Below are 27,794 nucleotides of genomic sequence, written 5' to 3'. Positions count from 1 at the left end.
TACACATTCACATAAACTTTTCTGCTTTCCCATTTTTCATGTACTGATTTTGCAAATTTAATCTGTACACAGGTTTTCTGAGTCTCTTTGATCTTAACAAAGTACCTTGTGCCATTGGGTTTGTATCCACATCAAGAATTGTGAAAGGTGTCACTTGTGGATTCACTGCAATAGAATACAGTATTATGATGTTCTCTTGACAGTCCACACTGGATTAATTTATGGAACACACCCACAATCATATAACACCAATGTTCACGTGCACGTCCTTAACTTGGATCGAGCCAATTATATGTAAACTTCTGATTATGTCTCCTATTTTCACAAGATGGGTTACCTTGCCATTGATACTTCATTTTAGGTTGTGGTTAAGACACAAACAAAGGTTTTGTCCACAACTTTGTCATCATTTTCTTTCTTCTCAACAGTTTCTTTACACCTTTCCTTCAAGATTTCATGGAACTAAGCTCAATCATATTTGTTCTGCATGTTATTTAACTTGTTGATTATGGCATTGTTCTGCAGTTTAATAAGGACTTTGCTAATCATTGTTCCATTCTTAATTGGTAAAACGTGCTTCTTCAGTGCTTCTCACTGATCTCTTCATAGCACCAAATGAAATTGATGGTGACAAAAGTGTGTGCTTAATTTTTGTTTCATAAGGTAAATGAAACAAAGGATAATTAGCTCCTGTGAAATCTATGACATGAGAAGCTGGATCTCCTTTCCTCAATAACATGTTCTGTCATAGTTCATGATCTGATATTTATTTATTTATTGAGATACAGGGCTTTCCATCCCTTCAAGTCTCCCAGCAACTCCTGATTAACCCCAGCTTAATCACGGACAATTTACAATGACCAATTAGCCTATGAACCAGTATATCTTTGGGCTGTGGGAGGAAACCAGAGCACCCGGAGAACGGCCACTCTTCCACGGGGAAGTACGGACTCCTTACAGATGACATCAGAATTGAACTCTGAACTCCAACGCCCCAAGCTGTAACAGCGTCGTGCTAACATGTCTCTCCTTGATTCTTTCTGAGTGACTATCTATAAATATTAAGAGATGATCAGTTCTCTCTTCTCAATAATAATAGTGCTCTTTTTTAGGAAGGGCTTACCGGCCGTTTCCAATATTGTAAATGACATCCACTTGAAATTCTCTGTTCACAGTGGCTGGCAGATCTGCTGAGAATCTTCATCATTTACTGGTCCTATTTCAATTCTGCAAAGGTGTCTTTGCTGGCTTTAGCCCTATAATGTTGGCACTTGCCTTCCATGCTTCTAGATCTTTAGCTCACCACAGCAAGTTAACAAAACATATGGATATCACCTTCATGTTCATAATACTGCAGAGCTCAGTGTGAAAACTTTCATTGTTTCCTCAACATATTTGGAATGACAACTCTGTTCTTCCACTTATGACCTTCCTCTATCAACCCCTAGTTGAAGGTTTTCCCACACGTATGAATATCTCTTTATCTGCCGTGCCAAGCCTCCTTTAAAAATTCAAAGAATGCAGCACTAATTTCTTCGGTAATTCATGTTAGAACAATCTTCTCTTCCCAGGAACTACCCAACTGAATAAATTTTGGACTGTCTTCAGTGCCAGTATATTGTAACAATACTTAGCTATTTCTAATTATCTCATCATTATTATCTTTCTGTGCTATGTTGTATGACATGGGTGATCATGGTTCTGTGACCATAGTTGCTCTTAGCAAGTTTTTCGACAGAAGTGGTTTACCATTACATTCTTCTGGGCAGTGTCTTTACAGGAAGGGTGATCCCAGCCATTATCAGTGCTCTTCATAGTTTGTCTGCCTGGTGTCCTGATGCCAGTGTTTGCATAACCAGGACTTGTGATTTGCACCAGTAGCTCATACAACCATCCACCACCTGCTCCCATGGCTTCACGTGACCCTGATCGGGGGCTAAGCAGGTGCTACCCCTTGTACAAGGGTGACCTTCAGACTCGCAGAGGGAAGAAGTGACTTACACCTCCCTTGGTAGAGACATATCTCCACCAACCCCCACCCATTTAAATCCTAAAACTCCTGAAATAAAGACGAAGATGACATTTGCCTTCCTAATGACTTGCTGCACCTGCCTGCTAACTTGTTGCAATTCATCCAAAAGTTTACCTGGATTGCTGTACTTCGCTCTGCATTTAGAATGTAGTCTGCCTTTAGGTTGCCCTCACTGAAGTGCATGACCTCACACTTCCCTGACATTAAACTCCACTTGCCAAGTTTTCACCCACTCACTCATCCTATCTATATCCTTTAGTCCTGATCTCCTCAGCTTAATATGCACTCGCACCTACTTTTGTGTCATTCAGAGGGCTTCCGTTGGATGGGATTGACAATAGATGCTGTTTATGTGGTCCATAAGGCAGGGCAGTACAATATGGAGAGCAAGTTGTTGCCCATGGGCAAGGCTCACCCTCTGCTCGCAGAGACGGATCCAGTTTAGCACCAGCTGCATTGTAGGAGCTGCCAGTCAGCATTGAACTCGATGTAGGTCTGCCTTAGGGACCTCAGCTCCAGTACTCCCAAAGCCTACCCCTTGAATGGGCATAGCCGCAAGGCTAGGGAGGTTTGATTTCAGAGTTTTCCTTCTCCTAGGTGAGCTGCCAACCACAGCTGACGAGTCCCATTTGCCCGAAGTGACTAGTTTTATGGCGCCAATAGCCCCTTTTCCTGTCAGTAGAAATGGCTCCACCGGGCTTGGCTAAGCCACACGTAAAGGCCTGGAACTGGACTTGGTTGTCAAGGCTATCTGAGATGCACACCATTGGGAGCATTTACTAGGTGGTGGGAACTTATCTCCCCTGTAAGGAACCATTAGCAAGTTTGGATACCCCTTCCTCCAGTTTCTTGATATAAGCAATTTATGATTGAGAGACAAGAGCTGATCCTATGAAGTCTACTCCTACCCCTCCGGGTAGAGAAAGGCCCATTTATTCTGACTCTCAGTCTTTAGTTTGACAACAAGTTCCTAATAACGTAAAACTCTGATTGCCGATTGTTTGGAAATCCCTACCAGTTGAGTTTGACACATGGCTTCTGGGCCCCTATTCCTTCTTACATATCAGAGGCACAATTCTTGTGCTCCCATTAAACTCACTGCTTCCCATGTTCACTGGAAAATTACCTGCTTCCTTTGCTCCCTTAAATCTTATTGCATACTCTGGAAAATATATTACATGACTATTGTAAAATAAACTATAAAAATATAATTTAATAATGCAATGTGTTGGAGGATTAATTGGATGATATTCAATAGTCTTGAAAATCTTGCACCACTTAAGTCTGGAGGATGGTGGATTTTATGAAATTTATATGCAACTCCTCCTCAATTTAAGGAAGGATTGTTCAGGATCCCTCTCATCTGTCCCTCAATCTCTTTGATCCTCTACTGTCAGGCAGGAGGTACCGCAGCATTAGGACAAGGACTATTAGGATGGAAAACAGCTTCTTCCCTCAGGCCATAAGACTACTGAACTCCCTGCCAACACCCAGATCTCAACACTTGTGAAGCACCAGTAGCATTATACTGTTTACTTTTTTAAGATATTTTTATTTTTATTTATTACAAACAAAAAAAACACACAAAAATACAGCACATCCACAAAAATCACAACCATAACAAAATCAAATTAAATATTGAGCAGCATAGGGGAGAAAAATATAAAGGCAAAAGTAAATATACACAGCAGAGGAGCACCGCACCAAGAAACCTCTGTCCTCACCCCGTAAGAAAGTCCAATACAGGGCCCCATATCCTTTCAAAGATTTTCCCTCTGTCCTCATTACATAGTCTCAGTCTCTCCAAATGTAAAGTATTTGCCAGTTCTCTCAGCCACAGATCGTTCATAGGCATACAGTCCATTTTCCACATTTGCTGTTTACTTTTTAACATGTTGCTAAATGTCAGACTTCTGGCATATATTTTATTATTTGTGGCAATATTACTTTATGTGTTGTGTGTGAGTGAGTTACATGTACTGTGTTGTGCACCTTGGTCCAGAGGAACATTGTTTCATTTGATAGTATACATGTATATGGCTGAATGACAATAAACTTGAAGAATTAGTTCTCTCACTCTCCAGTAATTGGCATGATATAAACTCAGCTGTTTTCTCTTGACATTTGTCCATCAAAGGATGGATATCAGCTTCTACTCCATACTCTGAGGTATCTTGCAGTATACCGTACATTCTGATCTGAAATATTAACTATAATAATTCCATGCTACTAGCTTTGGATAGAAGTAAAAATCATTAATTGCCAAACATTTCAGAGTCTCTTTGTTCACATTAGCTAAACAAACCTATGGGGCAGTTCCAATCCGACTGCGAGCTGAGAAATTACTTGTTGATTCAATATCACCTTTTAATCAACACACAGCAGGTAGTCTTTGTCCAGTTGAGGGCCAACACAGTTGGAGTTGCCCAGTCACTCTGAATCATATTTATTAATCCATTGCTTTGTAACCCTTTTCCAGTTTGTGCTTCAATGGATATGGTACAGGTCAGGCTTACACTTGATTTATTTTGTATCTAGCCTGCTAATGGTATAGAGTCATAGAATGATAGAACACTACAGCACAGAAACAGGCCCTTCAGCCCATTTAGTCCATGCTGAACCATTAATTTGCCGATTCCCTGCACCTAGACCATTACCCTTCATAGCCCTCCCAAATAGGTACCTGTCCAATTTCTCTTCAATGTTGAAATTGAACCCGCATTCGCCACTTGTGCTGGCAGCCTGATCCACACTCCACCATCCTCTGAGTGAAGAAGTTCCTCCTCATGTTCCTCTTAAACATTTCACCTTTCATCCTTAACCCATGACCTCTAGTTATAGTCTTATTAAGCTTAGTAGCTGAGTAGCTGAGCATCCCAACTCCTATGCTCAATACATTGATTTATAAAGGGCATTGTGCCAAAAGCTTTCCTAATGACCCTATCTACCCGTGACACCACTTCCAAGGAATTATTGATCTGTATTACCAGATCCCTCTGTTCTACCCTCTGTCCAGACCCTGCTGCAAGCTTTGATATACTTCCTTGGTGTCCACCACACCCCCAATCTCGCTACCATTTGCAAATTTACTGATCCAGTTAACCACATTATTAACCAGATTGTTGATATAAATGACAAACTACAATGGCTCCAGCCCCAATCCCTGCAGCACCGGCCTCCAGATAGAGAGGCAACCAGCTGCTACCACTCTCTGGCTTTTCCCATGAAACGAATGTCTCATCCAATTTACTACCCCATCTTGAAAGCCAAGCAACTGAACTTTCCTGACCAACCTCCCATGCGGAACTTGTCAAAGGCCTTGCTAAAGTCCATGTAGGCAACATCCACTGCTTTGCCTTTATCAACTTTCCTGGTAATTTCCTCGAAAATAAACTCCATGAGATTGGTTAGCATGACCTTCCACAGACAAAGCCATGTTGACTATCCCTAATCAGTCCCTGTCTATCCAAATACTTAAAAATCTAGTCCCTTAGAATACCTTCCAATAACTTTCCCACTACTGATGTCAGACTCACCAGCCTATATTTCTTGGCTTATTCTTGGAACCTTTCTTAAACAACAGAACAAAATTAACTATCCTCCAATCTTCTCATACCTCACACATGGCTAAGGAACATTTAAATATCTCTGCTAGGGCCTCTACAATCTTTGCAGCAGCCTCGCATTTGGTTCTGGGGATTTATCTACCCTAATCTGCCAAAAGACTGCAAACACATCCTCCTCTGTAATTTGTATAGGGTCCATGACCTCACTGCTGTTTATCTCATTTCTATGACTGTGTCCATCACTAGAGAAAATACAAATGCAAAATATCCATTTAAGATCACCCCCATTTCTTTTGGCTGCACACACAGTTTACCGGTCCGATCTTATAGAGGACCAATGTTGTCTCTTACAATCCTTTTGCTCTTAATATATATGCAGAAGCCCGTAGGTCTCTATGGAAATATAGAAAATATAGAAAACCTACAGCACGATACAGACCCTTCAGCCCACAAAGCTGTGCCAAACACATCATTACCTTAGAACTACCTAGGCTTACCCATTGCCCTCTGTTTTTCTAAGCTCCATGTACCTATCCAGGAGTCTCTTAAAAGACCCCATCATTTCTGCCTCCACCACTGCCGCCAGCAGTCTCCTTCACCTTGTCTGCTAGAGCAACCTCATGTCTTCTTTGAGCCCTCCTGATTTCTTTCTTGTGTTCTCTTGCATTTCTTATAATCCTCAAGTACCTCTTTGTTCCTTCCTGCCTGTACCTGCTATGCACCTTTTTCTTAACTGGTGCCATAATATCTCTCGAAATCAAGGTTCCTAAACTTGTCATCCTTGTCTTTGATTCTGATAGAATATACAAACTCTGTACTGTCAAAATTTCACTTTTGAAGGCCTCCCACGCACCATGAACACCTTTGCCAGAAAACAACCTGACCCAATTTACACTTACCAGATCCTTTCTGAAACCATTAAAATTGGCCTTTCTCCTATTTGGAATGTCAGCCTGAGGACTAGACCAATCCTTTTCCATAATTATCATGAAACTAATGGCATTATGATCACTAGATGCAAAGTGTTCCCCACACAAACCTCTGTCACCTGTCCTGTCTTGTTCAATAATAGGAGATAGGTTATCGCACTCTCTCTATTTGGGACTTCTATGTACCGAGTGAGGAAATTCTTCTGAACACATTTGACAAACCCTTTCCCATCCAGCCTTTTTACAGGATGGGAGTCCCAGTAAATATGTGGAAAACTAAAATCACCTACTGTCACAACATTATGTTTCTTGCAGCAGTCTCCAACATGCTCCTCTAAATCCCACAGGCTGTTGGGTGTCTACAATATAACCCTTTTAACATAGTCAGATCATTGTTATTTCTTAGTTCTACCATAAACCCTCATCACCCCTCCAATCCATGTCATTGGCACCGATATGGACCATAACTTCTGGCTGCTCACCCTCTCACTTAAGAATCCTGTGGACACAATCTGAGTTGTCCCTGACCCTAGCAACTGGGAGACAACATACATTCAGGAATCTCAATCTCTTCCACAGAACCTCCTTTCTTTTCCCGTAACCAACAAATCCCTTTTCACTTCAGCTCATCTCTTCTGTTCTGAGCTACAGAGCCAGTTCGAGAGGCCTGATGGCTGTGGCTTTTCTTTGCTGGGTCTTCCCCCCCCCCCTTCCCCATCATTATCCAAAGTGGTATACCTGTTTTTGAGGAGAATGGCCACAGGTGTACTCTGAACTGGCTGCCTATCCCATTCCACCCTCCTGATAGTCACCCAGTTACCTGTGTCCTGCTCCTGGAGTGTAGCTACCTCCCTGTATGTTCTGTGCATCAACCCCTCAGCCTCCCGGATCATCTGAAGTTCATCCAGTTCCAGTTCCAGCTCCTTGACATGATCTGTTGGAAGCTGCAGCTGGACGCACTTCTTGCAGGTGAAGTGATCAGGGACACTGAAGGTCTCCCTGCCTTCCCACATCCCACAAGAGGAGGATTCTACTAACCTGCTGGGCATGCCCACTGCTCTAAATGTGCAATAAGAAAGAAAGAATAAATAAAGAAAAAAATCTACTTACAATCTCAGCCTCAATGAGCCAAAGCCTCAACTCTCCACTCTAACACTTGCCTGCCCCTATAGTGGCAGTTCTACTTAAAACTGGCTTCTTTGTTATTGGATCTTGCCAAGTGCCTAGTAATGCACAATCGAATATCTCTTCGGAAACTCTGGCGTGCAAAATGAACCGGCTACCCCCGCTCGCTTCTTTAAACTGTCTCTCCCTTTACACAATCCAACGTCTCCTCGGGGACTATGGTGCAAAAATTGTGCAGCCTAGCCTGGCTGGCTTCTTTTAAACTCTCAATCCATCTACGCAATCCAATGTAATCTCAGGAACTGTGGCGTACAAAATATGATTCATTGTAGTTGTATAGAGACCCCTCAACCATCAGGCTTGTAAACCAGCGGGGATAACTTCATCCAAATTCACTCACCCCAAAATTAAACTGTTCCCACTGAACTGGACTCACTTTCAAGGACTCTTCATCTCATGTTTTTGATATTTATTTCTTATCCATTATTATTATTATTATTTCTTTTTTACTCTTTCTTTTTGTACTTGTAAAGTTTGGTGTCTTTTGCACATTGGTTGTTTGTCCTTCCTCTTGGGTGTGGTCTTTCACTGATTTTATTGTGTTTCTAGGATTTACTGTGAATGCCCACAAGAAAATGAATCTCAGGGTGTATATGGTAACAGATACTGTATGTACTTTGATAATAAACTTACTTTGAATATTGAACCTTTCTCCTTTCTTTAGCAGCAGCATGTCACTAGGTGATTTTAAATTTCTTTTTGGTCAAATTTCTATTTTCTGAAGTGAGCTGTACATCAGTAATAAACAAATAGCTTAATTAACTAGAGCCATTAGCAGCTCTACTTCCTGACTGTTCGACTAAATAAACATTTCATCTGGCCTATTCTTCAATGTCTGTCCTCCTTTGTTAAGGATACAGGGCAGAATTGCTTAAGTTCTGACCTTGTTTATTATTGAGCAGATGCTGACATTTTAACATTCATGTCAATGCAATGATAATTTAGTCACATTTTTACCTAAAGTCATTTTGAACTTTGCCATTCATTACTGGCACCGTAAGTGTTATAAATGCTCAACTCACTCTCGTTACCTTTGGCTTCAGTGCTGTATCGATTTCTGCTCAGTGGCTTCTGTTTGTGGATATACAGTATCCTTCCTCTGATGAAATCCACTTTCTTGTTCCCCACCACTCCCTGTTAGGAGTTTGTACGTTCTCCCCGTGACTGCCCAGGTTTCCTCTGGGTGCTCCGGTTTCCTCCCACATTTCAAAGATGTACCGGTCGGTAGGTTAATTGGTCATTGTAGATTGTTCTGTGGTTAGGCTAGGGTTAAATCAGGGATAGCTGGGCAATGGGGCTCCAAGGGCCAGAAGAGCCTATTCCATGTTGTATCTCTGTAAACAAATAAAAATAAATACGACTTGTGTTCAGTGTCGTGCTGAGCATATGCCCCCTTATTTTCCTGATAGTTAAAACATTTTGTCATTTTAAATTGAAATACCTCTGACAAACAGCTTCTGTTATAGCTATAAGAACAGCTCATGCCAGTCTCTCCATATGTTTTGGAATTTATTCTGGAAATCTGGCTGTGGTTTTTACTCTGTGATGGAAAATTGCACTTGTAATTGCACTTTGCAATAGATGAAATGCTTCAGTATCCCTTACATGAAAGTTCCACCTTTTTAGAAGAAAGTGGAGGAACCTTACTGAAGCCTATCAAATATTGAAAGGCCTAGATGGAGTAGATGTGGAGAGGATGCTTCCTATAGTGGGGGAGTCTAGGACCAGAGGGCACAACCTCAGAATAGAGGGACATCCATTTAGAACAGAGATGAGGAGTAATTTCTTTAACCAGAGGGTGGTGAATCTGTGGAATCTTAGAACAGGCCAATTTTCATCACCATAATACTCTTAATTTCCTCTGTGTTATCTGCTCTTTAAAGCACTTTCTTGTTTTCTGTGTGTATACTGAAAGGTTCATGCTCCTGACTGTATAGTGTGCTCCCAAGCTTGAGTTCAAGTAGATATTCTGACCTCTTCTTATACTGTTCCCCAACAAAGCATGTCTATGCAGAACATATAAGCATACTGTTTAATGCTTAGCTGCTTCACTGGCCACAGCTTCTGAGTCATTAAACTAACTTTGCACGTTTTTTTTACCATAACCTTCATGCAGCTGAATTTGCTGAAAGTTATTTTAAGACCATAAAGATATAGGAGCAGAATTAGGCCATTTGGCCCTTTGAATCTTCCCTAGCATTTTATCATATCTGATCCATTTCCCTCTCAGCCCCAATCTCCTGACTTCTCCCCATATCCATTCATGCCCTGATTAATCAATAATAGATCAACCTCTGCCTTAAGTACACCCAATTACCTGGCCTCCACAGATTCCATAGATTCACCACTCTCTGGCTAAAGAAATTCTTCCCCATCTACATTCTAAATGGATGTCCCTCTATTCTGAGGCTGTGCCCTCAGGTCTTAGACTCCCCCAGCATAAGCAATATCCTCTTCACATCCACTCTTTTGAGGCCTTTCAACAGTTGATAGGTTTCAATGAGATCCGCCCCTTATCCTTCTGAATTCCAGTTAGTACAGGCCCAGAGCCATCAATTGTTCTTCATACAATAAGCCTTTAAATACTGGAATTGTTTTTGTGATCTTCCTCTGAACCCTCTCCAATGTCAGCACATCCTTTCTCAGATAAGAGGCCCAAAACTGCTCACAATATTCCTGCCATGCATACTCTGGAGATAGCTTTTGTAGCTCTACCGCATTTATCTGGCTTTTCTCTGCCAGTGTTGTGATTGTTTTGACCAAAAGGACACTCTCAGGAGCATCTCAAGCCATGCAACTTCCTTCCACTTTCTCTTGCAGAGATTGGCTAAAATTCTCTGTCGTGTCAAGACTTTCTGTTGTTCAAGGCAGCAGCTGTTATGCTCGTTCATGACCTTCCTCTCTTAGTACTCACCATTGCTCTCATCTCAAAGTCTTGGTTGACACTGAGTCAAGTTACTTTCTTCTTGTTTCAAGTGAGATCTGATCTTTATATCCACTTGCTACTTGTATATGTGGACTACTTGAGGATTGTGGCAGCAATATTATGAAACTGGGGGAAATAATGAGAGCTGATAGAATATGTGCACCTTGTTAATTTAACCCTTTATGCATACACAGTTAAATCATGCATTTAGAACGAGGCTCACATTTTTACGAGTCACTTATTGCAGGTTAAAAGATGCATGATCCGGAATCTTGAATTTAATTGAACTACGTTCCAATTCTGAAGCAATAGTTTTCTGAAAGCTGACCTAATAAATGCATTAAGTGGGTTTGAAAGCAAAGTGAACTGCACTATCACGAAATGGCAGGAATAAATCTGGGAAATTCTATAATACAGCAAACTCCAAAGCTCTTGATCCAATCGAGTTAATGTTGGCTCACCTGGAAACTTTGTAGGACATCTTGCTGTTACGGTGGACTCCTCCTCTGTGTCACCCATACTATGGGGTGAAGGGGAGATGCTGCATTCAGTAAGTATCAGCATGGTGACAGTATGATCCATGGATGCTTAAAAAAATTGCTCAATGCCTTTTGATGCTCAGTCTGCTTGAAATTTAAAACGCTTGCATTGTAATATGTCTGTTGAGCAATATTGCTATTTACAAGGGTAATGTTTAACACAAAACGTCATTAGGATCTAAGATTATGATTGCAGGAACAAGGTTGAGTTTTTTCCAGTTTTGACAGGAAACTAATGTTTTCACAAATTCATCTCAATTGAAGTGGGGCATTTACCCACAACTACGCCTCAATGCTGAAGAAAAATTTTTCTCGAAAAATATAGTCTGTAAAGCTGGAAGAATTGCAAATAATTTCAATGCAATTGAAATTAACGTTTCAAACGAGAATAAGTCAAAAATGAATATTGAAAATGTTAGATCTATACAGCTGATCAAACAGAGCAAGTGGACAAATTAACAGATTGGACATAACCTTATTCTATTATAATTCAGATATATGGCATTTTCACATTAAGCTAAAGGTAAAGTTTTCCTGTGGTTTAGTGGTAATATACACATAGGTGGAATAAGGAGTTACCTTTAGTTAGTAGTATAGCAAATGGACTAGCCAATATAATTTGAATAGATTTAAAGAAATGGACAGGAGTTCTGAAATAGACATATTAAACAATGTTTCTCATACTGTACAATATATTCACAATTCAATTTGAGATTATTTGTATGATATTCTTAGAAGAATGTTAGGAAACATGCTACATTTGCAGCAAGTCAGGAAAACTCCACAGAAAATGTTGGAAACACTTTGCAGAACAATTAGCATCTGCAGACAGTAGAACGGCATTAATGGTTTTACATAGATCACCTTTCAGCGGAATCGATATGAAAGGTGACATCCACCCTGTTCCATCAACCTAAAACATCAAATCCATCTCTCTCTCTCTCTCTCTCTCTCTCTCTCTCTCTCTACTGGTCCTTTGACTATTTTAACTTTTTCTATTTTTTAATGTTAGCAATGTTTCCTGCTTGCTGATGAATTCAGTTATTTGCAATAGTGATCGCAGTAGTCCATTAATGCTTTGTAGCAGGCGGCTTGATATTGCATGGCAACTTCCAAATCTGACTCTCAGCAAAATTACCGGATGCAAACTTTGCTGCAGAAAATGTGACGCCTTTTATTTAGTTGTTTAATTAACATTCTCCTTTCTCATAAGGGTCCTGAATCACAGATAATCATTCGAAAGGTGAGCATAGTAATAAATCTGAACTATTTGCAAGTATTTGGAGGTGTTAGCCTTGAATTGTAGAATTGTTTCATATTTTATTGCACAAATCGTAACAACTTTTTTAGCTACTCAAAGAAATATGGTTTCTTATGAGATTTCAGAGCTACAAATGTGTGTACTGAAAGTGAGAATGATAATTGGTGAATATTATTTATACATTGCATGTTGTTAATTGGGGTGGAATGTGGCTCTTTGCATCAACTATTGAATGGCAATCTTTTGCTTTTCCACTAGTCCTATGGACCTCAAACAGTTGTTCGAGAGGTGAGAACAGAGGTGAGAATAATTAGTGAATATTTGTTAATCAAAGGGCAGAATAAATCCTGTGTGCTTCAATGATTTGCCTAGCTGCTAACTTGCTCGTTTTCTTTCCTACAAGTATTCGGAACCACAGACAATCGTTCGAAAGGAGCGAATAGAGGTGAGAATAATTAGAGAATATTTAAGGATCAAGGATCAACTTTATCTGCCATATTCATTTACATGTATGTCCTGTGTGCTTTATTCTGATTGTTGAAAGTCACTTCCGTTGTGATTGATTAGTTTAGAAGCGGCAGCTGCTTTTCCCATTGCATATCTGCATAGTGTCCAGTTTCCAATATCCTGGGTATATAAAATAGCACATGGAAAGGGCTTGCTCTCTTCTTCCTTTGTTTAAGGCAAGAAGATTGGGAAGGTCAGTACCACATGCACTTTTAGCTAAGTATGTTTGTTGAATGCATGTATGCTTGTTGAGTATTCTGCTTTGTACTGTCTGTGACTTGGGGAACATGAATGTTTGGTCGAATTTTTACTGTTTGTAAATAAATGATTAATATGCCTATTTGAAGTCAGTACATTTCCCATCTCACTTGGCAGACCTGCGAACCTGTTTCAACATTGCAATGCATTAGGAAATTGCTCTGGTGTGTTGGCACTTCTTAAGCCCATCACCCCTTAAGCGACATGGGCCGCCAACAGCAGCACCCCAGTGTCCTCTGTCCTGGGCCAGAGGCTGATTGGACCTGTGGCTTCCATTTTCACCACGCGACTTCATACGCCTTTCAAAGCGAGGGTCCTTCCTCTCCTGGAGATGAGGTCTTTGGAGCTTCTGTTGGTGTTTCTGCAGCAATGGGTTTTTACAGGATGGAGTTGCTAGCCTCATGCCCAACCCTCCTCCTTTCGCATCCGGGCTTGGGACCATCCATAGCGGACTTTGTGTTGAACAACATTCAAAAATTACACAGGATAAAGCATTATTTAAAAATAAACTTAGAAATACAGGTGTGGAATAAAATGCGTGTGAATATCAGCATCTATTTACAATGTAAACAGCATTATAGAAAGTGGCTTATAGTTAGTGCAGTGCAGTGATGGGGCTAATAGATAGAGAGGAGGGGGGTGGGGGGCCTAACTAGAATGGTTGATCAGATTAATTGCCTGGGGGAAGAAACTGTTAAGATGGCATGAAATATTTATTTTATTAGCCCAATAGCGTTTTCCGGAAGGGAGCTTTTGCTAATGCAGATGAGCGAAGATCAGAATGAATCTTGTGAGCTGCTGCAAATGTGATCATTTATCCAGTCACTAAATTATTGTTTTTCTTTTCTGCAAGTATACGGAACCACAGACAGTCATTCGTGAGGTAAGAACGTTGGCATCATGGATGATTGGGAATTCTCTGTGGTGAATTTGTGTATAGGGTGCCCAAAGGATAGAATGTGATCATTTGGCTAGGCTCATGGAAGATATATACGAGCACACACAAGGCCCAAGGTGTTACATGTAATGGGTGTTTTCCCACAACCTCCCACCATTATGGGGGGAACCTTGAGGAGCCAAATTCAGAGATCATGGAGAGAATTGTTAACGGTGGTGGTGGGGGTTGGGTGGATGGGGATCAGAGTGTAGGTGGTAACCATGGGAAATATTGGAAGGATGGGATGTGGACAGATGTTGGAAACCTGGGCAGTGGGATGTAGAGTGCTTGGAGAGTAATTGCGGGATAGATACCTCAAGAAAGAGAATCACAATTTGCATCTAATGGTACCCTAGGACACTGAGCAAGACTCCTACCTGGAGGATGATGTATTCCTTGGCTCCAGCAGTGGGCCAGGTACAGTTGAAGTCAGAAGTTTACATACACCTTAGCCAAGTACATTTAAACTCAGTTTTTCACGATTCCCGACATTTAATCCTAGAAAACACTCTCTGACTTAGGTCAGTTAGGATCGCTACTTTATTTTAAGAATGTGAAATGTCAGGATAATAGTACAGAGAATGATTTGTTTGAGCTTTTATTTTTTTCATTACTTTCCTAGTGGGTCAGAAGTTTACATACACTTTGTTAGTATATGGTAGCATTGCCTTTAAATTGTTTAACTTGGTTCAAGTGTTTTAGGTTGCCTTTCACAAGCTTCTCACAATAAGTTGCTGGAATTTTGTTCCATTCCTCCAGACAGAACTGGTGTAACTGAGTCAGGTTTGTAGACCTCCTTGCTCGCACACGCTTTTTCAGTTCTTCCCACAATTGTTCTATCAGATTGGGGTCAGAAAATGTTGTCAAGTCTGGTTCATCCTTGGGAGCAATTTCCAAATGCCTGAAGGTACCATGTTCATCTGTACAAACAATAGTACACAAGTATAAACACCATGGGACCACACAGCCGTCATACCGCTCAGGAAGGAGACGCATTCTGTCTCCTAGAGATGAACGTACTTTGATGCGAAAAGTGCAAATCAATCCCAGAACAACAGCAAAGGACCTTGTGAAGATGCCGGAGGAAACAGGTAGACAAGTATCTATACCCACAGTAAAACGAGTCCTATATCGACATTACCTGAAAGGCCGCTCAGCAAGGAAGAAGCCGCTGCTCCAAAACCGCCATAAAAAAGCCAGACTACAGTTTGCAAGTGCACATTGGGACAAAGATCTTACTTTTTGGAGAAAAGTCCTCTGGTCTGATGAAACAAAAATTGAACTGTTGTGTGCTGGGGCAGCAGGCTAGGGGTAGCAGACACCAACAGAATCAACAACTTATCCGTAAGGCCAGTGATGTTGTGGGGATGGAACTGGACTCTCTCACGGTGGTGTCTGAAAAGAGGATGCTGTCCAAGTTGCATGCCATCTTGGTCAATGTTTCCCATCCACTACATAATGTACTGGGTGGGCACAGGAGTACATTCAGCCAGAGACTCATTCCTCCGAGATGCAGCACAGAGCGTCATAGGAGGTCATTCCTGCCTGTGGCCAGCAAACTTTACAACTCCTCCCTTGGAGGGTCAGACACCCTGAGCCGATAGGCTGGTCCTGGACTTATTTCATAATTTACTGGCATAATTTACATATTACTATTTAACTATTTATTACTATTTTCTATTACTATTCTATTACTATTTATTATTTCTATGACTATTACTATTTATTAATAGTAATATTACTATTATTATTTCTATTACTATTTATTATTTATGTTGCAACTGTAATGAAAACCAATTTCCCCCGGGATCAATAAAGTATGACTATGACTATGACATAATGACCATTGTTATGTTTGGAGGGAAAAGGGTGAGGCTTGCAAGCCAAAGAACACCATCCCAACCGTGAAGCATGGGGGTGGCAGCATCATGTTGTGGGGGTGCTTTGCTGCAGGAGGGACTGGTGCACTTCACAAAATAGATGGCATCATGAGGAAGGAAAATTATGTGGATATATTGAAGCAACATCTCAAGACATCAGACAGGAAGTTAAAGCTCGGTCGCAAATGGGTCTTCCAAATGGACAATGACCCCAAGCATACCTCCAAAGTTGTGGAAAAATTGCTTAAGGACAACAAAGTTAAGGTATTGGAGTGGCCATCACAAAGCCCTGACCTCAATCCAATAGAAAATTTGTGGGAAGAACTGAAAAAGTGTGTGTGAGCAAGGAGGCCTACCAACCTGACTCAGTTACACCAGTTATGTCTGGAGGAATTGAACAAAATTCCAGCAACTTATTGTGAGAAGGTTGTGGAAGGCAACCCAAAACATTTGACCCAAGTTAAACAATTTAAAGACAATGCCACCAAATACTAACAGTGTATGTATTGTAAACTTCTGACCCACTGTGATGAAAGAAATAAAAGCTGAAATAAATCATTCTCCGTACTATTATTCTGACATTTCACATGCTTAAAATAAAGTACTGATCCTAACTGACCTAAGACAGGGAATGTTCTCTAGGATTAAATGTCAGGAATTGTGAAAAATTGAGTTTAAAGGTATTTGGCTAAGGTGTACATTCTGTCCCTTTAGAAATGCTAAAACAAGACTTAAGCATCTGATATGGATGTACATGTCCAGCAGCCTCCATACTCTGCAGGGTCACCTGCATGGAAGTGCAAATAAAACATTCAGTGCACAGTCTTTTACTCTGATTGGAACAGGTGTATCAAGCAGAGAGTTCTGAGCATCCCTGGTTCATAGAAATGAAACCAATTCTATGTGCTGTACTAGTTGTGTCCCTTTATTCAAATCCTAAATTAGCATTTTCCTTTCCAACCAGATTTCAGAGCCACAGAAAGTAATTCATGAGGTGAGAACAATGTCACATCAAGTAACTGCAGAATGTTTGACTGGTTAATCCGTTCATGAGGAAGAATGATTTCTGTTTTATTCACTCTCTAAGGTTCGCCATGGACAACCTGATTCCGGGCTGCCGGTCAGGGTAGTGAAAAAGAGAAGGAAGGTTGACACATCAAAGTTCATGACCCCTTACCTGGAACACAGTTTCAAGATGCAGAACCTATTTAGCCCGGTATGAAACCTGTATTAATTTGGTGGCAGTATATCTTTTCCCTCAATGTTCCATCCTTCTGGAGCAGGGGTTCCCAGCCTGGGGTCCACAGACCCCTCAGTTAATGGTAGGGGTCCATGGCATAAAAAGGTTGGGAACCCCTGATCTGGAATCTTGTTGATGAGTCGTATTTCCTTGTCAGATGAACCATGCCAATGACTGAAGAGGGCATCACATCGAAATTCTGGGGATGTTTTAATTTAAAATATTTAAATAGATTAGATTATTTAAATTATTTATTCAGTGGTTGTGAAGAACCAGCACCTCTTGCAAACACTTGAAACATTTTGCAGGTTTGAGGGATGGCTCAGCCTGGTGATATGGTTCAAACGGCTGTGAAACATTTCTCAGAGCTAGACTTGCTCAAGCCCTGCCACTAATACCAGCTATGTTCAGAATTCACCAATGATGTAGAAACCAGCTTCAATGAAGAAGTTGCCACACTTACATACTGTGCGTGTCGATGTGGACCACGCAGCCGGGGAGTGCTGATCATTAAAGGGCCCAGCAATTAGATTAAGCCTGTACCCATTTTCTGGGTGCTTTAATCTGACATTAAGCTGGTTCCAAATTCTAGTTCGGTGATGCCTCCTCTTCCAGTTCACACAGCCAATCATCTGATTCACTCCCTTTCAGTTCTGCTGCTCTTCATCTTTTTTTAATTTAAAGATACACCACTGTAACAGTCCTCTCTGGCCCAACGAGCCCAATTACAAGCATGTGACCAATTAACCAACTAATCTGTATGTCTTTGTACTGTGGAAGGAAACTGGAGCACTTGGAGGAAACCTACTGGTCATACAAACTCCTTATAGGCAGTGGCGGGAGTTGAACCCGGGTTGTTGGTGCTGTGATGCTAATGTGATCCCCGCTCTCTGCTTCTAATCTAGTTAAATTGATGGCCTTTTCATAATTTCCAGTTCACTATGGCATTCTTCACTGCCATCGCAGCAAATTTCATTTCATAAAAGACAGTGATAATAAATCTGATTCTGATTCTGATATGCTTCCCCAAGCTCACCATAATGTTGAAGATCTCCTTCCTCAACCCTTAGAAGTGAATGCAATTTCAGCCCCATTCTTTCTTTTTTTTTTAGTTTTTGCAGCTAATTCATTATGGTCTTATCATGCATTGGCCACCTAAGTTCCCTTCAAGCTGAATTTTGGAATTTTTCACTTCCTCATTTGGTAATTTATGCAACTTCCTTGACTTGTCCTTCCCTTCTCTGCTCAGTTCTGCCAGTATATCTTCTTCCTTCGGCCTGGGCCTCATATCAATGACATGAAATGTAATCTTTGTAAACTATGGGCGGGAACTCTCCAATCTTATGAAAACTTGCTCCACGAGTATGGGGACACACAATCCCAGATTGCCATGGATAGGTAGCATTTACTGTTTGGAGATTGCTGTTTTCCGATGAGCAATCCTACCAAGGCAGTCATTGTCAAGAGAAATGGAAATGTAAAAGCCTAACTGAGATGTTTACACAGTGACTACGGTGGCACCTTGCAGGTTATTTCATAATATGTACCAAACTTGAGGAAGAGCACCACATTGAATTATCTATCAGTACATATTTATATTGGACTCCAGTGAATCTTCTTTTCTCTTTTTCTGAGTTTTAAAACTATCCATTTAATGACCAGTGATTAGACCAGTCAGTAACTAGTACAGATAACTTTGCTTTCCACAATATCTAAGACAATAAGATATAGAAGCGGAATTAAGCCATTTCAATGGACTGTGCTCACCTATTTTACATTGACACTTGCAGTTGTGACCCTAGGCCTCAGACATATTAAACTAAGCTCCTCTAATGTTGACAGAAGTTTTGGAGATGGCATATGTTGTAAATGGGCATTAGCTGTCTACCTAGAATTCTTCTACTGATCACTGGTCATGGGAGAAACATTTTTCCCCACGTTTTTCCACTTTCAACATGTCTTCCATAGGCTAATGTGGCATCATGACAAGGCCATTATATGTACAGTATATGTCAGTGGCTGAAGCAGCAAAGGCCAGTAAGGAAGTGCCGAGCTCTGAGTTTTTGGCATGCTGGTCCCGTGCTGACGGCAGTACTCAGCTGCACTGTAGTCATGCAAATATCAGGCAGTAATGTCCATGGTGATTATTTGCCACTGGGAGAGATACACATGGGTAAATTACTCCAGTGTACGTTTACAGTGATTGTCATAAAGGGTGCATGAAGGATGACTTTCACGATTCGGGCTTGAAGAAATGTGATCTCTCTTTTAGAACAAATACAAGGAACAATTTGAAAGTGAGAAAGGGAAACCTTATGCCATCACCACTGACACGCCAGAATTGAGGAGAATTCGCAAGGTGCAGCAACAGCTGAGCGAGGTAAGAAGCTGGTTAATGGTCTTGCTTGGTGGCATCATCCACTTTAGATCTCAAAACCTATTATCAATTTATTTGGTAGAAAAATAATGGATGTTGACAATCTGTGTGAATTAAATGCCTTCTATTTTCTTCTACCACTCCACCATCTCGAACTAATCATGATTTCCTCTATTAATTCCAGCACTAGCCCAAGATTACTTAGCCCAGCACTGACACTGAGGCCAAATGCCAACCCAAGACCTTTCTCAAATTGATTTAATCAAACATCAATTTCTCCACAAACCATGAAAGACATGATAGCAGAGGAGGTTGTCAAGGATTTCTAAAATTTATTTTTGCATATTTTATGATCCTGTATTACTGGCATACTTACTTACTGCCTGTTGTGCCATTGGCGTTTAGGGCAGCAGTGGAGTCCTCCATCACTAATGGTGTTCAGCGCTTCCTTCATCATGTCAGTAGCTTCCGCTCAGTTTTCACTATGTCGGTCATGCAAGTCCTGAGCGGAGACTCAGGAATACCATCACACTCAGATGTAAAAGGATTCTTCATTGCTGTTTCCATAGCAATTTTTTTTTTTTGAGCAGTCAGGGTCGTTAGCCCTGAGCTGAACCTCCAAACCTGGAGGACCAGTGGAGCTCTCTTAGTCTGTCCTTTACTCTTTGACCCATTTGGCATAGGTGACCCTACCAACAGCCAAAGCATAAAGCCCTGACTCCAGCCAGCATAGCTGTCTAGGTCGTTAAGGCTTGCAAGCCTCCAAACCCCGACAAGGTTGTGATCCTCTTGGAGGTGTTACTGACATAGTCAGCATGTTTCATCATCTGGAATTGCCCTTGAGAAAGTGATGTGTACGGCTTGGAGAGAACCTGTGGGTGATGATATTGCCAGGTCCAGAGAATTATTGTTAATGGGGACAAATTGATTAAGCAGGAGTTGGTTATCTTGCAACAAAGGACAATGATGGAAAATCTGCTGTAGATCTGTAAGATACAGTTCGAAGAGGAATAACCTATTTTTATTCTCAAATGAGTCCGTGACTTGAGAGCATAATTTTGGGTTAATTGGTAGAAAGATTAAATGGAAACTAAAAAATACTTCTTCTCCATGAAGACTGGGGGACGAGAACTCATGGGCTATAATGGTGACAAAAGCTGAAACCATTTAAAATATACCTAGATAATCACTTGGGCTGGCCGGAGGTGTAGTGGCATCAACACTGGGCTTCGAGGTCGATGGTCCTGAGTTCAAATCCGGCTGGGTCCCAACCTGGGAGGCAGCAGTATCTGCAGAGAAGAAAGGCCTAGCAAATCAACTAACCTATCTTGCCACAAAAACCCATATGGTCACCATGAGTTGATGGCGATTTGACGGTCCTCAACGGATAATTACTTAATGAACTGCAAACTACATAGTTGTCAGCTCAAGAGCTGAGAAGTGGAAAAAGAACTGAAATCCATTCATGGCTGTCATGAACACAGAGGACCGAATAGCCTTCATTTGTACTGTGACTTCCTATGATTCCACAATTCTATGAACCACTTTTGACGAACTAGTCTACTCATATACAGCTTAGAGAGATAAAAGTTTGGTCTTCCATTGATGTAGCCACCGGAGATACCCAGCCTAAGCCCTCAGTTTGTTTAAACTGGCCTATCTTACTCTGTAGCATGTGCATCCAACAGAGAACATAGAACAGTATAGCAAAGGAACAGAGCCTTCAGCCACAATATCTGTGCCAACCATGATGCCATCTTAAACGGTACACCTGGATGTGGAGAGGATGTTTTGTATGGTGGGGGATTCTCGGACCAAAGGCCCCCATCTCAGAATAATGGGGCATTCCATTTAAAACTGAGTTGAGGGGAAATTAGTTCAGGCAGAGGGCGGTGAATCTGTGGAATTTTGTGGAGGCCAAGTCATTGTGTATTTTTAAAGTGGAGGTTGATAGATTCTTGATTAGTAAGGGCATCAAAAATTATGGAGAGAAGACAGAGGACTAGGATTGAGAGGGATAATAAATCAGCCAAGATGGAATAGTGAAGCAGGTTTGATGGGCCAAGTGGCCTAAGTCCGCTCCTATGTCTTCTGGTATTTGCTGGAGTTCAGAAGATCGAGAAGTGACTGAATTGAAATAAATAAGACCTTAAGAGGATTTGACAGATTGGTTGAGGAAATCTTGTTGAAATAAAGGCCCACTGTTTATAAATCTTTGTCTGGTCTGGCCTAACCATCTCTTCAGATTAATCAACGTGGTTGCTTTTTAACCACGTTGTCAATTCAAGGACATGTAGAAGAGGACAACAGTTGCAAGGATTGCCAGTGACAATAAAGGTCCTGTGAATTCATTAAATTAGAGATCATGGAAACAAACAAAAATTCTACAAGTGAACCTACAAGGGAAAATACTACCTTAGATCTAGTCATGTGCAATGAAACAGGTAATATTAGAGATCTTGTAGTCAGGGATCTTCTTGGAAAGAGTGATCATAGTATGATTGAATTTCACATACAGTTGGAGGATGAAATGGTTGGATCGAAAACTAGTGTATTATGCTTGAACAAGGGAGACTACACTGGGATGAGGGAGGAGTTGGCTAATGTGGATTGGGAGCACAGGCTATTTGGTAGGACAGTTGAGAAACAGTGGAATACTTTCAAAGAGATTTTTCACAGTGCTCAACAAAAGTATATTCCAGTCAAAAGTAAGGACAGTAAATGTGCGGAGAGCCAGCCTTGGATAACTAAGGAAATAAAAAGATAGTATCAAATTAAAAGCTCATGTGTACAAAGTCGCAAAGAGTAATGGGAGACTGGAGGATTGGGAAAACTTTAAAAAGCAACAAAGAACAACTAAATAAGAAATAAGGAAAGGGAAGATAGAGTATGAAAGTAAATTAGCACAAAATATAAAAACATATAGCAGAAGTTTTTATAAATATATAAAGCAGAAGAGGGTGGCTAATGTCAACGTAGGTCCCTTGGAAGATGAGAAGAGGAAATTGATATTGGGTGATAAGGAAATGGCTGAGGCATTGAGCAACTATTTTGTGTCGGTCTTCGCGGTGGAGGACACATCTAATAAGAAGGATGTTTTTGATGAAATGGGAAGTGAGGACCTCGATAAGATCACTGTCACTAAAGAAATAGTGATGAGCAAACTAGAGGGCCTGAAGGTAGACAAGTCCTCTGGTCCTGATGGGATACATCCCAGGGTGCTGACGGAATTGGCGGGGTTTATAGTAGACGTGTTGGTAAACATTTATCAAAACTCTCTAGACTCTGGGCAGGTCCTGGCGGATTGGAAGACAGCAAATGGCATGCCATTTTTTAAAAAAGGATGTAGGCAAAAGACAGGCAACTAGAAGCCAGTTAGCTCAATATCTGTAGTCAGGAAAATTCTTGAAGCTGTCATTAAGGAAAAAATAGCGAAACATTTAGAAAGGAGTGGTTCCATTAGACAGATGCAGCATGGATTCAGAAAGGGCAGGTTCTGTTTGACCAACTTACTGGAGTCCTTTGAGGACATAATGAGTGCAGTGGATAGAGGGGAACAGGTGGATGTCATATACTTGGATTTCTAGAAAGTGTTTGATAAGGTGCCGCACAAGAGACTTATAAATAAGATATGGATGCATGGAGTCGGAGGAAGTATTTTGGCATGGATAGTGGATTGGTTAACCAAAAGAAGGCAGAGAGTTGGTATAAATGGGTGTTTCTCCGGTTGGCAGTCAGTGGTGAGTGGGATGCCACAGGGGTCAGTGCTGGGCCTGCAGCTGTTTACCATTTACACTGATGATTTGGAAAAGGGGACTGAGTGTAGCCTAGCAAAATTTGCTAATGACACTAAACTGAGTGGAAAAGAAAATTGTACAGAAGATGTGGAGAGCCTGCAGAGGGATATAGATAGGTTAAGTGAGTGGGCCAAGGTCTGGCAGATGGAAAACAACATTGGTAAATGTGAGATCATCCACTTTGGAAGGAATAATAGAAGAGCAAATTATTATCTAAATGGTGAAAAAATGCAGCATGCTGTTGTGCAGAGGGACTTAGGAGTGCTTGTTCATTAATCGCAAAAAGTTGGCTTGCAGGTACAAGAGGTTATTAAGAAAGCAAATGGAATGTTGGCCTTCATTGCTAGAGGGATTGTATTCAAGAGAAGGAAGGTTATGCTGCAACTATACAGGGTACTGGTGAGGCCGCACCTGGAGTACTGTGTGCAGTTCTGGTCTCCATACTTGAGGAAGGATATATTGGCTTTGGAGGCAGTGCAGAGGAGGTTCACCAGGTTGATTCCAGGGATGAAGGGGTTGACCTATGAGGAGAGATTGAGTCGCCTGGGACTATGCTCTCTGGAATTCAGATGAATGAGAGGGGATCTTATAGAAACATACTAAATTTTGAAAGGGATAGATAAGATAGAAATAGGAAAATTGTTTCCATTGTTAGGTGAGACTAGAACTAGGGGACATTGCCTCAAGATTCAGGGGAAAATATTTAGGATGGAGATAAGGAGAAACTGTTTTTCCCAGAGAGTGGTGAATCTATGGAATTCTCGGCCCAGGGAAGCAGTTGAGGCTTCTTCACCAGATATATTTAAGATACAGTTAGACAGGTATTTGCATAGCAAGGGAATTAAGCATTATAGGGAAAAGGCAGGTAGATGGAGTTGAGTTTACAGACAGATCAGCCATGATCTTATTGAATGGCAGGGCAGGCTCGATGGGCCGATGGCCTACTCCTGCTCCTATTTCTTATGTTTTTATGTAAAAATGAATAGTCCTTCGTTCAGGCTATTGGATACTTTTCACAGTGACAATGAGTAGAGGATTCTGCCGTAGTAGGTACAGTAGGTATAGATTTTCAGAATACCTTCAATGTGGATGTGTAATCAAGCTGAGAACAGGGACAAGAATTGGATGAACCATAGATATGCTGGCAGTGGCTCTCCCTCCTACTGTTATGGGAGGAATGTGTACGTGTGTATCCATAACCTTATTTTTAATATTTTTGAATGATTAATTGAGGGAGGTTCTATCTTAATTATGCCAGAGTAAAATTGGAAGGAATCCCTCACTGAATATAAAACAGAAAGTAGAGAACTGTGGTTAAGGTTTGCTAGCTATAAATGTAGAATACTGGAGCCACTGATAATCACATTCAAAGCAATGATTCGACTTGGGGTTTTGTGGGTGAAGCTAGATAAAAGAGTATTATTATTAGAAAAGTATGTAGAAAGACTTCTATAAAATTAAGTAGACTTGGAATGTCTTCTCAAGACCTAGAAGGCATAATTAAAAGATAGATCAAATGGACTTTTTATTTGATATTCCTATACTCCAAGCCTAGTATGTGTACAGAATTAAAGTTGAGTCCTCTATCAATGCAGGTAATTGAAAAGGACTAGAAGGATGTATTGATGGGAATTAATGAAATAGGTGCTGGAAAACTTGTGTGGAGTTTTGTTTGGAGACATTTTGTTTGGAAATATTTTGTTGGAGAATTTGTCTGAATGGCTGTATCCTTACAGTGAGCTCAGTGTAATACTTTGAAAAGGCTACATCTTTTCATACTATATTGTTTTCATTGAAAAGGTTAAGTATCGTTCAGATGGTGACAAAGCCAAGACCATGTGCCACGTTGATGGAAAAGCCTGGGATATAGAGCATGCTCAAAATGTTTCACAGTTGGTTAGCAAGGTAATATGACTTGTGTTTAATTATTATACATATTTTTGTTTAACATTATAATTTCATTGCACATCCATCTCAGATCTGTGACATGATGATTCATCTGCTTGTTCCAGGTGCTATACAAACAAAAATGGGAAGAGTCAAAGGACATGTTCCAATTGCCACCTGATGCACCTGAGCTTGTGCGAGCCGTGAAATTTGCGGAAAATTTCAGCCCGGTAATAGAATCTTAAATTGAGTCGTAGTAATTGAGTGAAATTTGCACTTGTGAACTTTTGCTATTAATTATCTGGTTTTACGACATTATCATTATTATGTGCTGTGTTGTATGACATGGGCAATCATGGTCTTCCATCTGTCTTTCATACCTCCTTCACACCTTTTTCCTCAGCCTTTTCTCTATCCATGACCATGACTGTAGCGACGCACCTCCACCCCGCCACCAAGCCGTCAATATATTAGTTACCATTATGAGAAATAAAAACATTAATGAGGGATTCTATGAGATTCTGTTGGGAATCTGGCTAGGACTCCAAAGAGGTTTGAACCGTGCAAGTTTCTGAGATGGGCTTGTGGAAGTACAGATACTTCATAAACCTGCAAGGCCATGAAAGGTCTGGGGTTATAATGCTAGAAGCTATAGGTCTTCTGTTTCTTCTTACACCACTGTCCACTCAAAAATGGCTTATCTGGCTTCACCTGATGTCCAGGGATTCAGGCAAAGGTTAGGATCTGGATATCCATCTTTGTGGAGACTAATTGGGGTAGCTGATATACCTTTTCTTTGATTGAAACCCTGGACCTCTCCAGACTTTGCAGTTTGGACAAGGGTATATATATTCACACATTACACCGAGACTTATACTTTATTGTCACCAAATATTTAGTACTAGAATGTACAATCATCACAGCGATATTTGAATCTGCACTTCGCACTCCCTGGATTACAAATATTAAATATTAAAAATAGTTAAAATTAGTAAATATTAAAAATCATAAATAGAAAATAGAAAAATGGGAAGTAAGGTAGTGCAAAAAAACCGAGAGGCAGGTCCGGATATTTGGAGGGTACGGCCCAGATCCGGGTCAGGATCCGTTCAGCAGTCTTATCACAGTTGGAAAGAAGCTGTTCCCAAATCTGGCCATACGAGTCTTCAAGCTGCTGAACCTTCTCCCGGAGGGAAGAGGGACAAAAAGTCTGTTGACTTGCTCCATTAGGGGTTACTCCATAAGTCTGCTAGCATTGGTGGGAGGGGTGAAGAGGTGAAGAGGCACTTGGTGGAAGAACAAACTGGACCAGGACAACTTAACTTCAGTGCTACAGTCATGCCACTCAGGGATTTGGGCTATATTAACTTTTTATCTTTCTAACTATATGTGTTTTAATAATGCTATGTGCAATGTGCTTTGCACTGCTGGTAATGTGTTTTGCACCATGGCCCCAAAGGAACACTGCTTCGTTTGACTGTATTCATGTATGGTTGAATGATAATTACACTTGATATTATAGTGACTTTGATCCAAAATATGTCTTGTTCTTTTGTAGACATCACTTCTGAAAATTGTAGATGCAGGAAATGAAATTAGAGCAGAAAAACTTATAGAAATAACTTATAGGTTAAAGATTCTAGATTCTTAATTTTTTTTTGCCGAGATGCAACTTGTTTGCTATGTTGTTTGTCATAGCTGCCATTAGGCCTCATCTCACACTGTAATTTTTTATTCAGAAAACCTAGCTTTACCCGTTGCTCTCAAAATTCAAAGTAAATTTTATTATCAAAATACATATATGTTCCCACAGATTCATTTTCCTGTGGGTGTACTCAGCAATCTTTAGAGTAGTAATTAGAACCGGATCAGTTGAAGATCAACCAGAGTGCAGAAGACAAACTGTGCAAATGCAAATATAAATAAATAGTAATAAGTAATGAGAACATGAGATAATGAGAGAAAGAATCCTTAAAGTGAGGCAACGCACACAAAATGCTGGTGGAACACAACAGGCCAGGCAGCATCTATAGGAAGAGGGGCAGTTGACGTTTCGGGCCGAGACCCTTCGTCAGGATGAACTGAAAGAAGAGATAGTAAGAGATTTGAAAGAGGGAGGGGGAGGGAGAGATCTGAAATGATAGGACAAGACACAGGAGGGGGAGGGATGGAGCCAAGAGCTGGAAAGTTGATTTGCTAAAGGGAAACATAGCTGGAGACACGGGGTAAAGAAAGGGGGAGGGGAGCACCAGAGGAAGATGATGGAGAGCAGGATGAAGGGATTGTGAGGGGGAAAGAGAGAGAGAAAAAAAGGGGGGAAATAATAAATAAATGAATAAATAAATAAAATAGGGATGGGGCAAGAAGGGGAGGAGGGGCATTAGCAGAAGTTAGAGAAATCAATGTTCATGCCATCAGGTTGGAGTGATCAAAGTGAGGCCATTGGTTGTAGGAACATTTCAATGATGGAGCC

At 40.8% G+C, this 27,794-nt stretch overlaps 1 protein-coding gene across 11 annotated transcripts in view; it reads left to right on the top strand.

The window, feature by feature from the left end:
• The window catches only part of neb (nebulin), a 355,138-nt gene that overhangs the window by 14,381 nt on the left and 312,963 nt on the right, over window positions 1-27,794 (top strand). For all 11 annotated transcript variants that reach the window (XM_072258677.1, XM_072258676.1, XM_072258675.1 and 8 more), the window contains exons 3-11: window positions 12,391-12,420; window positions 12,697-12,738; window positions 12,842-12,883; window positions 14,057-14,086; window positions 16,985-17,014; window positions 17,108-17,236; window positions 19,533-19,640; window positions 25,235-25,339; window positions 25,447-25,551. In XM_072258677.1, the coding sequence (XP_072114778.1) occupies window positions 12,391-12,420; window positions 12,697-12,738; window positions 12,842-12,883; window positions 14,057-14,086; window positions 16,985-17,014; window positions 17,108-17,236; window positions 19,533-19,640; window positions 25,235-25,339; window positions 25,447-25,551 (621 nt within the window). The remainder of the gene's footprint in view (window positions 1-12,390; window positions 12,421-12,696; window positions 12,739-12,841; window positions 12,884-14,056; window positions 14,087-16,984; window positions 17,015-17,107; window positions 17,237-19,532; window positions 19,641-25,234; window positions 25,340-25,446; window positions 25,552-27,794) is intronic.

Source organism: Mobula birostris, chromosome 5 (assembly GCF_030028105.1).
Source record: "Mobula birostris isolate sMobBir1 chromosome 5, sMobBir1.hap1, whole genome shotgun sequence".
NCBI classification, from domain to species: domain Eukaryota; kingdom Metazoa; phylum Chordata; class Chondrichthyes; order Myliobatiformes; family Myliobatidae; genus Mobula; species Mobula birostris.
This window is presented reverse-complemented; position numbering and strand designations above follow the sequence as displayed.